Source organism: Aureobasidium subglaciale (assembly GCF_000721755.1).
Source record: "Aureobasidium subglaciale EXF-2481 unplaced genomic scaffold scaffold_46, whole genome shotgun sequence".
In the NCBI taxonomy this organism is placed as follows: Eukaryota; Fungi; Ascomycota; class Dothideomycetes; order Dothideales; family Saccotheciaceae; genus Aureobasidium; species Aureobasidium subglaciale.
Genome location: NW_013566949.1, coordinates 32,445 through 44,143, shown reverse-complemented (window position 1 = coordinate 44,143; position 11,699 = coordinate 32,445). Strand labels below are relative to the sequence as shown.

The 11,699-nt window shown below is 51.8% G+C and overlaps 7 protein-coding genes across 7 annotated transcripts; 6 read left to right on the top strand and 1 right to left on the bottom strand.

The window, feature by feature from the left end:
• Nucleotides 1-369: 369 nt before the first annotated feature.
• Nucleotides 370-1,044, top strand: AUEXF2481DRAFT_34126 (uncharacterized protein; the record flags this gene model as incomplete). The annotated part of the gene is made up of 1 exon (XM_013483291.1): nucleotides 370-1,044. The coding sequence occupies one exon, from the start codon at nucleotides 370-372 to the stop codon at nucleotides 1,042-1,044; it is 675 nt and encodes a 224-aa protein (XP_013338745.1).
• Nucleotides 1,045-1,550: 506 nt separating this feature from the next.
• AUEXF2481DRAFT_34125 (uncharacterized protein) lies at nucleotides 1,551-3,444 on the top strand (the record flags this gene model as incomplete). The annotated part of the gene is made up of 3 exons (XM_013483290.1): nucleotides 1,551-2,022; nucleotides 2,085-2,278; nucleotides 2,332-3,444. 3 exons carry the CDS (start codon nucleotides 1,551-1,553, stop codon nucleotides 3,442-3,444), a joined length of 1,779 nt encoding a protein of 592 aa, XP_013338744.1.
• Nucleotides 3,445-3,659: 215 nt separating this feature from the next.
• Nucleotides 3,660-3,884, bottom strand: AUEXF2481DRAFT_55989 (uncharacterized protein; the record flags this gene model as incomplete). The annotated part of the gene is made up of 1 exon (XM_013483297.1): nucleotides 3,660-3,884. A coding segment is annotated over one exon (225 nt), but the record flags the coding sequence as incomplete, so codon positions are not given.
• A 752-nt stretch (nucleotides 3,885-4,636) lies between these two features.
• AUEXF2481DRAFT_9585 (uncharacterized protein) lies at nucleotides 4,637-6,304 on the top strand (the record flags this gene model as incomplete). Its single annotated transcript, XM_013483286.1, has 1 exon — nucleotides 4,637-6,304. The coding sequence occupies one exon, from the start codon at nucleotides 4,637-4,639 to the stop codon at nucleotides 6,302-6,304; it is 1,668 nt and encodes a 555-aa protein (XP_013338740.1).
• A 1,084-nt stretch (nucleotides 6,305-7,388) lies between these two features.
• AUEXF2481DRAFT_71684 (uncharacterized protein) lies at nucleotides 7,389-9,045 on the top strand (the record flags this gene model as incomplete). Its single annotated transcript, XM_013483307.1, has 3 exons — nucleotides 7,389-7,838; nucleotides 7,893-8,570; nucleotides 8,623-9,045. 3 exons carry the CDS (start codon nucleotides 7,389-7,391, stop codon nucleotides 9,043-9,045), a joined length of 1,551 nt encoding a protein of 516 aa, XP_013338761.1.
• Nucleotides 9,046-9,315: 270 nt separating this feature from the next.
• AUEXF2481DRAFT_45256 (uncharacterized protein) lies at nucleotides 9,316-10,122 on the top strand. Its single transcript, XM_013483295.1, has one exon. It carries the CDS (start codon nucleotides 9,328-9,330, stop codon nucleotides 9,721-9,723), a length of 396 nt encoding a protein of 131 aa, XP_013338749.1. The 5' UTR covers nucleotides 9,316-9,327; the 3' UTR covers nucleotides 9,724-10,122.
• Nucleotides 10,123-10,337: 215 nt separating this feature from the next.
• Nucleotides 10,338-10,773, top strand: AUEXF2481DRAFT_45255 (uncharacterized protein). The gene has a single exon (XM_013483294.1). The coding sequence runs from the start codon at nucleotides 10,460-10,462 to the stop codon at nucleotides 10,721-10,723; it is 264 nt and encodes an 87-aa protein (XP_013338748.1). The 5' UTR covers nucleotides 10,338-10,459; the 3' UTR covers nucleotides 10,724-10,773.
• Nucleotides 10,774-11,699: the final 926 nt, after the last annotated feature.

Genomic DNA, 11,699 nt, shown 5'->3' with positions numbered 1-11,699 from the left:
ATCCTGAGGGGATAGACGATGGCTCTTCTTGGGTCGGGTGACTGCCCATCCTGGTGCTCACTTCCCCGCGTTGTCTTCAGCGTCATTGATGGCGCTCTCTGTTTCGTATCTGCATCGTTCTTAAACCAGTCCGATACGATTGACATTTCGAGCTTCAGTCTATCAATACCCACCTACCTACAGGATCCCCTTCGTCGATCGCATGTTTTTGGAAGAATTCTTGACCCTCGCCAGATCCAAAGTCATCCATAACTCCCTGCCATTGCTTTACCCTAAAAACCCTATGCATAGCAGCTGAAGCTCGCCGCATCCTGTCCGACTCTGCCATCTCTTACCAGCCAGAAGATTCCTTGCTATCACTCTGACATAATGACCACGACGACCAGCGTAGAGATGAGGGTCCTTCCGAGACTGCTTCAGCTTCCGCTCGAACTGCGACAAGACATTTACTTGTACCTCTGCCCAGCGGATCCAATCTCGAATCCTATACCTACCGTCGGTATCACCTGTGTGTCTCATCGCCCGCCATCGACAGCACTTCTTTTGGCCAGTCGTGCCGTCAACGTCGATGTCCAAGCATACTATCACTCCATCGCAAACTGGAAACTCATCGCCTCACATGCCTTTAACTTCTACCGCATAGACCCGACTCTTTCAAACTTCGCCAGCTCGCGCCTTCTCACACGTATGCAAAAGGTGGAACTGGTCTTTTGGTTTGACGGCAGTCTGCTCAAAAGCTATCCTTCCCTGAAGCAAAAGATATATTGCGACGAGATCAGGAAGCGAGCAATCAGGGCGTGCGACATTTTGGCTACCGCACCAAACTTGAAGGTCCTCAGAGTGAGTTGGGTGGACACAACTACAAACACTCCTTTGGAAGAAAAGAAAAACGTCCTCGACGCCTTGTCCATTCTCGACGGCAAAGTCAGGTTCGAGATTGGTGTGCTGGAGTGGAGCAATGCTCAGGCTTCCCCTGAAAAGGACACGTTTGAGTCGCAGGTCAAGTCCTTGATTGAGGCTACGCTTCCTGTTGCTGCTTGTTGAGCGTCTCGTACTATTATGATTGATGAGTTATGACGGCGTTTCTTTCCATCGCCTTGAATATCGCAACTCGGACTCTTTGTCTTGAGCGCTACAACACACTCTGCCCGATTCTTTCAGCGGAACAGAGTTGTTCCTAAGTCTCGTCTCCCTCGTCCCTGCTACTCGTGATGCTCTTCTCGACATCCTTCTTGGCTCACAGCAACAACATTCAGCCGCTCGGCTTTCCTCTTTCGGCAACTCCATCATCTGCCCCGCAATCATCGTCCCCCCACCATGCACCCCGCTCCCCCATTTCCGCGTCCTCTCGGATACCTGCCCCTCTGAGTAAACATCCGGCAACTGGCAAAAAGGGAACATGAGGCCCATGCAAAGAGGTAGCGCAGCCCGTCCACTAGATCATGTAAGCAATAAAGAAAGCTCTCTCCTCTTTCCACCTTTCGTCATTGCCCTCGTTGCACCCACTTCCCACACTCAGCACCAGAATACGGCCTATGACCTCCAACGCAATGGCGACAAAACACTTCTTCCCCGACACCTCCAACCTCGTAGTCCGTGGCCTTGAATCTTTGGTTGCCAAAAATCCTCATCTCACCCTCGATGCTGCCAACAAAGTAGTCTACCTCCCCACGCACTCTACGAGAAAAGTCTCGGTTCTCTCCGGCGGAGGCGCAGGACATGAACCCGCATGGTGCGGCTATGTAGGCGACGGTCTTCTCTCCGCAGCAATCAGTGGAGAGGTCTTTGCTTCTCCATCGACGAAACAGATCATGGCTGCTGTGGAGGCCGTGCCGAGCGAGAGAGGCGTCATTCTGTGCATCACAAATTACACGGGAGACAATTTACATTTTGGACTCGCGAGGGAGAAGGTTGCTGGTAAAGGAGTCAAGGTGGGGATGTTGAGGATGACTGATGATGTGGGCTTGGGCAGGGAAAAAACGAGGAGATTGGGGAGGAGAGGTTTGGCTGGAAATATGTTTGGTGAGTTTCTTCTTGGTCATTTTGTCCTTTCCTTGGAGGTGGGAGCTGATGAGATACAACAGTACTCAAGCTTTGTGGTGCTGCTGCCGAGGAAGACTATGATTTTGATGCTTGTTTTACGATTGGTGAGAGTGTGAATGGGCATTGTGTAACCATTGGGTCGTCGTTGGATTATTGCCATATTCCTGGTCGAGCTCACCATGAGTCTCTGCCTGCAAACACGCTTTCGGTGGCTCAAGGTATTCATAACGAAGCTGTAAGTATACTGGCAGTCGTAAAGCCAGAGACAGGAAACTGACACAAAGGAAGGGCTTGTACGAAAAAGATATTCCTCCACCAGACGAGCTGATTCAAGAGCTGCTTCGTTACCTCCTCGACGAAAACGACAAAGATCGCGCCTTTGTAAAGTTTAGCCCCGACGACGAGGTCGCTCTTCTCATCAACAACTTCGGCGGCCTCTCGAATCTCGAACTCGAAGCCTTGACTACACTCACGATCAGTCACCTCAAACTAGACTGGAACATCACGCCCACCAGAGTCTACGCCCAACCTTTTGAGACATCACTCAACGCACCTGGCTTCAGCATTTCGTTGCTCAACCTGAGTGGAGTAGCTCGGGAAACAAAAATGGAGGTGGATACGCTATACTCTTTGCTGGACCGGGACACCAACGCACCTGCATGGCCGAGGAACTCGTATGGACAAGTCCGAGTCGACAGTCCGACGCAGACCAGAGCTTCGCTCACAGAACACGAGACTGTAGCCTTTGGTCCCAAGCTCGACGTCTCCGCACTCGAAATAGCGCTTCGAAGTGCGTGTGAGGCAGCCATAGCAGCCGAACCCGACATCACAAAATGGGACATTGTGATGGGCGACGGCGACTGCGGAGAAGCGGTTGAGGGAATGTGCAAAGGCGTGCTCTCTCAACTCTCTTCAGGGCTGATTTCCAAGCACGACGGAGCATTACTGCCCATCCTCGACGAGATTGAGAGCGGTGTAGAAGAGATTGGAGGAACACTGGGCGCCATCATCAGCATTTTACTCGCGTCCTGGACATCGGATCTTAAAAACACATATCGTGCTGATCCCTCCCTCGAGTTCGACGAGCACGTGGCTGGTCGCAGTGCTGGCAGGGCGTTGAAGAACCTGCAGACGTATACACCGGCACGAGTGGGTGGTCGCACAGTCATGGATACGCTGATCCCCTTTTGCGAGACGCTGTCCGCCGTGGGCGATTTGAAAGCAGCAGTGGTCGAGGCCGTCAAGGGCGCAGACAAGACGGAGGGCATGCCAGCAGTCTATGGACGAGCGACGTATGTTGGCGACAAGATCAGCGACAAGGACGTGCCCAGAGATCCTGGCGCATACGCAGCGTCGGTCTTCCTGCAAGGTCTGTGGGACGGGCTCAAGGACAAGCTGTAGGAAGCAGGCAATCTTGTATAGCGTATTGTTACAATCTTCTTCCCTTCTCTTTCCCCTCGTGCCGTGGCTTGCGCAATTGCTTTGTGTGCCGGGTATCCGTGTCTCTTGCTGTTCATTCCTAATCTTACAATCCTCCCTCATCTCCTCCCGTGCTCTTACTTCTTGCCTCCTTCTGCGGACTTTTTGACTTCCTCCTTCGGCGGTGCATGTCCAGCAGCAGCGGCAGCAGCCAGCGCCTGCGGTGTATTATCGTATCCCAGATTCTTCATCTCATCTGGCGCCATGAGGTTGTTGTCCATGCGACATTGCAAATAACTCTTGCTCAACATTCTGCACTCGTCGTCGTTCATACCTCGGTAGGCGCGCAGGCAGCGCAGGTATGATTTCATAATGTGTTGGCATTCGGCATCGTGGTCGAGCGGGAAAGAGCCTCGTTCGGGTCTGTGAGAGCGGGCGTCAGTGATGGGCGGATGAGGGTGTGAGGAATCGTGAGGCCGGAGGCGTACGGTGTGGGTTTTGCAATTACTTGACGACCGCCGGGTCCGCCGAATGTTGACATGATTGATGTGGTGAGTGTGTGGTTGGGGAGATGGACGGACGAAGGCGAGACGCTCGTCGACTCGTCGGAGCGGGAGAGCGCTTGGCCAGGGTGTTGACTCTGGCAACATTTTGAGAACTTAGCAAGCACGTCTTAACGATGATGAGGCTCAGGGACACAAACATCTTGATTCAGTGGCTCGGTGGCATCTTGTGTTCATGAGCGAGTTCTTTCGAGAGCTCCAGACACCTGATTGCGCTCATTTGATAAGATTCTGAGAAATCTTGAATAAACATTGGATTCCTGCGACTTGCATTGACAGTTGCCGTCCTCCAACCACGTAAACTGGCAATCATCCTTGCAGACTTTCAAGTGTCGTAGAGTTGCTAGCCAGTATCTCTGCCGGTCTCGACCAAGCCCGAATTCACCAGACAGTATTGGCATGAGAGTATCGCCCATCTGATGCGGGTCATTCATAGGAGGCCGATTCGTCAGAGCAAGTGGAGGCTTGGCGTCGGCCAATCGTAGGCTACCACCTCCGCATTCTTTCCGCTACGGCCTTTCGAGCTTCCTGACTTGCAACTCTGTCCCGCGCACTCCGTTCATCCTTCATGGTCCTTGGTCAGCCCGAATTGAATTTCCATCAGTCGTCGCATGGATCCAGTCGAATATCCATATGACTTGGGCGCATATAATAGACACGTCACGACTAGTAGTGACGAAGCTCAGAAATGGTTTGACCGTGGTTTGATATGGACGTATGCTTTCAACCATGAAGAAGCCATCGAGTGCTTTCGTCATGCCATTGACAATGACGTCGACTGCGCTTTAGCATACTGGGGTCTTGCGTATGCATCCGGACCAAATTACAACAAGCCTTGGGACTTTTTCGACGCGGACGATTTCATCAAGACCGTCAAACAAGCTGGTGATGCCGCAATCGAGGCCAAAGCTAGAGGGAAGCTTGCTTCACCGCTCGAGCAGGCTTTGATAGGAGCTCTTCAAACACGGTATCCTTCCGATCTGTCCAGCAACTATACCCAGGGCGACTTCAAAGCATGGAACACGTCATATGCAGACGCCATGCGTGTTGTCTACCAGCAATTCTCCGAAGATCTTGACGTTGCTACATTGTTTGCAGACGCGCTCATGAACGTCACCCCCTGGGGTCTGTGGGATCTAAAGACCGGTAAACCTGCTCCCAACGCCCTTACCTTGGAAGCCAAAGCCGTCTTAGAACGTGCGTTTGACCAAGCAGGGTCAGACCAACACCCTGGTCTCTTGCATATGTACATTCATCTGATGGAAATGTCAAATGGCCCTGAATCGGCTCTGTCCAAAGCCAATCTGTTGCGTGGTCTTGTCCCAGATGCTGGTCATCTACATCACATGCCTACTCACTTGGACATTCTCTGCGGCGACTACGAGTCTGCGGCAATCTGGAATCTCGAAGCTATCAGGGCAGACGAAAAGTTCCTGGACAGAGCTGGACCTGTCAACTTCTATACCCTTTACCGTTCTCACGACTATCATTTCCGGATCTACGCTGCAATGTTTGCTGGTCAGTCAAAAATTGCTTTGGAGAGTGTTGCAGGCCTTGAAGCATCACTGCCGGAAGACTTGCTCCGGGTTACATCACCTCCAATGGCGGATTGGCTAGAGGGCTTCTTGTCTGTACGCATACATGTCCTCATCAGATTTGGCAGATGGGAAGATGTTCTGGCTATACAATTGCCTGCCGACAAGCAACTGTTCTCAGTGACCACCGCATTCATACTGTATGGACGAGGCATCGCTTTTGCAGCCACTGGCCGTGTTCAAGAAGCCAGAATCGCGTTTCTGACATTCGACGCTGCCTTGGGCCAAGTGCCAGAGTCTCGCATGTTGTTCAACAATCGATGTGTCGACATCCTCCAAGTGGCCAGGACCATGCTGCGCGGAGAGATCGAGTATCGCGACCGCAACTTTGATCAGGCCTTCGAGCACCTGCAGAAATCAGTCGAGCTTGACGATAACCTTCCGTACGATGAGCCATGGGGATGGATGCAACCCACAAGACATGCTTTGGGAGCTTTGTTGCTCGAGCAAGGCAGGATTGAACAAGCTGAGAAGATATTCAAGGCTGATTTAGGCTTCGATAATACCCTACCGCGTGCCTTGCAACACCCAAACAATGTTTGGTCTTTGCATGGCTACAACGAGTGTCTTGTCAGGCTCGGACAGGCACATGAGGCTAGCAAAGTCGAGACGCAACTCGCAGCAGCGGTAGCGAGAGCGGATGTGCCAATCAAGTCATCATGCTTCTGTCGCAGCGGGAGATGAGCAGCTTTCTCGGCTGCGCTATCGCTCCAATATCGTTTAGCTCCGATGCGAATTCGGCTCGACCACGTTTCTCAAACGCGTTTGCCAATGGGTTGGGACCTGCATGGTTCTATAATCAGATCAGAGTTAGACCTGATTCCATCTAGGTCATCCTGGACGGCTGGGTTCCCCTTTTTGGCACATTCAGCTCTCGGAGTCCTGCACATGACAGGAGTATGGCGCGCGCGAAGGATCAGAAGCTGTATTGTTTGATCGTACGCGGAGTGCAAGCGGCGAATGGGATGCATGTACATGATCTTGTACCCCGCAAACTCTATTCTCATTGGGAATAAGCTTTATGGAAGCCAGATCCTACAGAGAAGTGTCAGCCGTGCCTGAAGATCCTGGAGTCAAGCTTCGAACAACGTATTCTGTGTCACAATCTTTCCTGGGTTTGGTGTCGCTGGTCGTCTCTTCCTGGCAGATCGTCTCTCATATATCTGGCTGCGGTCATATCATAGTACTTACACGCACTCGCAACTTCCTTAGCACAGCTGAAACCGCTGCATGTGAGCGGAGTGGGCAAAGGAAAAGCAGGCACAGAAAAGGGGCCGCATAATGGCATCGAGCTTGCAAAGGATTGTACCGAACGCCACTCGCCTGGCGCATTCCAAGATGAAGCGCCGGGGATATGAGGGCTGTAGTCTACATTCCTCACACTGCCCAAGACGCAGACCAAGAGTAGCATGTGATGACCTCAAGTCTGCACTTGGTAGCGCAGCGAGCTGACTGGCTCACATGCGCGGCATTGCTGCAGCTCAGCTACGCGGTGGGTAGACTTCGAAAACTTACCAATTAGTGCTGCTATACTAACTGCAGAAAGCAATTGGTCAAGGGCTGGACTGCCCTTCCACTCCGAAGGAGGACACGCGAGCCGCACGAAAATCAGCTGAGGTCATGTTTTCTGACCATTGTCCTGACGGATCGTACAGACTCGTGGAAAGAAAGTGAAGTCATGCTACTATAAAGTCCTAGTCCACAATCCACTCCAAAGCCGGTCATTCATCCCTCAACTACTCTTCAACGAACAAACTTGAAGAACGCTATGCGGTCTTCTTTCCTCTACGCGCTCCTCCCTACCCTGGTGCTTGCTGCTCCTCGTCCTCAAGACATCAATCTGGACGCAGTTGATGCAGCACCCGATCCGGTCATCGTCACTCCTGCGGTCGCTGTTGTGGCTCAGACTGCCACTGCTGCTGCAATTGCTGCACAGACCCTCTCTGCTGCCGCCGCAATCGCTACTGATCCAGCCAGCACTGATACTACTGGCATTGAGAAGAGAGATGATTCGGGATCTGTAGATCTCGCGGCTTGCAACTATTTTTGCGACAACACCACGGTCACGGTGTCTGCGCGCGATACCTCTATTGGTGGACTAGCCAAGCGAGATGTGCTCGAAGCCCGCGGTGTTACTTGCGCTAAACAGCCCACTGGTGCTGGGCCTGTGACTAGTCCAGACACCCCGGAAGCCTTCGCGGCAAACAAGGATCTGTCGGTAAGTGACTCGCGTCCAGTATTGCTGTAGCACACGAACTTACTCCTCCAACAGAAGGCCGCACAGAATGCCATCACCCCCGACGGATACGATAGCGCGTTCACCAATCTGCAAGGAGCTACGACTGGCAGCAACTTCCTCGTGCTGTACACTTTGAACAGTTATGACACACTTACTTGTGCGTCAAGGTGTGATCGCGACAATCGCTGCGTTGCTTTCAACGTCTACGTCGAGAGAGACCCTAGCTTGGACCCAGACCCCGACAAGTGTCCCTCGCCTGCTAGTACCACAAACTACAAGTGTACAACCTGGGGCGTCCCGGTTTCGTCCGAGGGAGCCACTAACACTGGACAATGGCGTGCTTCCTTCCAGATCCTTATGGCAGGCTCCAACGGCTACAACAAGAACGCAGCTCCCAACGCTATCAATGGTTTCAATGGTCCTTACAGCTACGGTGGTGCCATTCAAGCACCATTGGATGCCGAGGGCCACGATACATATGTGGGCTTCAAGTACTATCCATTTTCACAATCCCAGGGCTACACTCCCGGCACATGTGCAAGTGCCTGCAATGCTCAGACAGCCTACAACAAGGCTCACCCCGCAAAGGATGGTTCCTACAAGACCTGCGCATTCTTCAACTCCTACGTGTTGTCAAAGAATGGCGTGGCACAGGGTCTCTACTGCTCTATGTACAGCCAGACTTGGGCTGCTTCGTACGGCACCAACTACGTGAGTATCCAGATCCAACCATCACGACACTTAGGGAGCTAATCTTGCCTAGGGACAATACCGTGGCTCAGACAGATACACTGTAAGCGAAAGCTACGGATACTCAACGTATTTCAACCTGGCCGACAGCAACGGCAACAACCTATCTCAGCGCTACAGCTCTGCTGCGTTCTATTATGGCACTTCGCAGCCTACATACCAATATTATTTCGACAGCAACAGGAACTTGAGATCTTCGAGCACCGATCTTTTCTGCCTCTTTCCCTTCCAAGGCTTGGCTTATTCATACTTCTTGCAGCAATGCTCAGGCGGTCTGCAACCGGCTACTTGTACGATTGCAAGCGGCAACCTTCAATGTGTTGACTCGAGCGGCAAGCCATACAATTTCGCAGAATATTCTGGAGGCTACATCGTGACCTCTCAAAGCACACCCTCAAATCAGGTCACGGTCAAGGTGTCTCCAGTCAGTAGCTAAGCTCATCGCTCGGTCGTGCTTGTCCGATGGTTCATGAGTGACGTGTTTCGGCTAAACGCAATTGTCGACACATGTATCTACCTGTCTGTTTCTTAGCTTACAGTTTCTCGCAAATCGTTTAAAGCTCTTTTTTTCACAATGCTCATGTGCTTTGCGGATTTTACTTTGTGACTTACACGATGACGGAGCGCGAGACAGTGACGTCAACGTTGCACATCCTTCGCACATATTGGATTGCCATTCGAGCTCTCCGCAAAGGTGTGTCCTCCACCAAAACTCATTATGGATGAGAAACGTCTAATCCAAATTCAGCGTGATCCTGCGGATCCATGGCACGTTTCGCATGTCGCCGCCCAGATTCTTAACAATCAGATTCTCCTATACCCCAACCACAATGCGATAGCTGCTGCACGCCATCTCAACCTTCTTATACCATTCAATCGCACGATGAGACCTGACGAAACTGCGGAAGATATCGAAAGTTTTCTCTGGGAGTTATGGGAAGTTGTTGTTAACTTATCCCAAGCCTTCGACGGCAAGAATAGTGACAACGCTCAATCGTGTATCGTGGATGTTTTGGAGCAGTTGCAGAAGTCTCGAGGCAAGGGATATTGTGGTATGGGCAAATACGACACGTCTTTGGCGAGATCTCCCACTTCTTGGACCGGTTTTGCATGAGATGTTTGGTATGTGATCTGGGGAGCGATTCTTCAATGTCATCCTAGCTTTTTATGACAATCTACAGATATGTCGCAACGGTCGCAAAGGTTTCGCGCTTTCTTGAACACTATACAGGATAGAGGTATGATAGAGATCAAAAGCTGAGCCGCGAGCATAAGACAGACGCAGAGCCTCGAAAACCCCCGAGGAGCCGCTGTGCCTTCGCAGAGATTTCGAGCCCTCATCTTGTATCAGGCTGGAACAGCGCACGCACTCTAGCACTCTAGAGGTCAGGTGGAGCTTCTCCTTGGACTGAAATGACAACCAGCCAAGCTTTTGACTGCAGCGGATGGTATCAATCGCATCACCCTCACGACTAGGCTCGAGCCGCGGGAATAACGAGGGCGGCTCAGTGACCCCAACGATGTTGGTCATATCGCAATGGCTTTTACTGCTTGCTCTTGGCCTACGCGCAACTACCCTGAAATCATGCTGTGTGGCAGTCGCGATCGAGATGGCCGATATATAATTGGTCGAGGCCCTGCGTGGCTTCCCCAGGTTCTCCCCAAATCAAGGTACAATTCACATCATCGGCTTGGAACTGTCACCACGCCCTCGGAGGTCAAAAGCATAGAAATGTCTGTATAATAATACACTTGCTGATCTCCCATTATTCTCAATACTTCTGACGGACATTATCTCTCCAAGAAACACTTCCCTATTGTCGACTACCTTTCGCGCTTCACATCTCAACATGCGCCAGCCCTTGTCCGTCGCCTTGGGCCTTCTGGTCCTGCTTTTCAGCACTTTTGTTCTCGCCTCCCCAGTGTCCCCGAACCCAGCTTTCGACCTCATCAAACGCTCAGCCTGCAGCAACGGTATCAAAGTCAACTGCGGATCCTCAAGTGTCGGATGCTCCGGAAATCAGTGCACTGTCTGCTGTGACACTTGCTGCCAATGCGTTACATGTTCGTCCACTATTCCAGACATCAGGACTGATATACTGACCTATATCTAGCTCCTCGCGACAACTCGTGCAGTAGTTCTACACCACTTGTGAACCCTGACTGTAGTGGCAAGTGCGGATCAGGAGGTGGTTCGTCCTCCACAGGAGGCGGGTCGTCTTCGTCTGCCTCTTCTGTAGCAAAGCCGCCGAAGAACCCCATCCTCTGTCGCTATTTCCGTATTGGATGCTAGGATGCAGATCAGATTGTCGTCTGAAGGAAAGTCACATGAGGCACTGCAGCGTACATTATACAATCATCAAGTTGGTTCTGGCTGTCTTTTTACGACGAGTAACATACTTGATCTTAATTTCTGTAACAATGTGAGCTGGATCAATGGATGTGGATAGAATGGGATGCAAGATTGAGCGCGTTGCCTTGAGGCTATCCAAGAAGATCCCCGTGAGATGGCGCATCATGAACGTGTGGTCTGACCGAGTCCAGTCCACGGATCGATCCGCATCGAGATCGCTGCTAAGCAGAACCCCAGGCAGGACGACATAGAATCATGATGGTCATACTCGGCTCCAACCTCCGCAGGCCGATGACCAAGAGATCGAGACAGGAGCATCAGGAACAGGTAAGTGCACCAGATAAGGTTTGGTCAGGCACATGTAGATCATACCCGACACGGCAGACCTCCACGAGCAATCGCAGCCGAGGTCGATCGTCCCCCACGCCTTGCTTCTTGAAGCGACCTCTCTTTCTCCATCTCTATCTCTCAGCTGTCAGGTCGCACAACTAATCACCTCGCTTGACGTGACCATGGAATATCTAGTGTACATGAGACATACAACTGTCTACCTCTCACAAGTGTGCAGTGTCTGATGACGCCCCCATGCAAGACGCGATCATAATCCGTCGACAGCCGCGGACTTTGTGCCTGGTTTCAAGCAGACGGCGTGCGAGCCGAAACTGTATATTTAAGGTGCAGGTTCGAGATGTCACCGGCCACACGTGCGACAGCAGTTTGAGCTCCCACATGCAAGA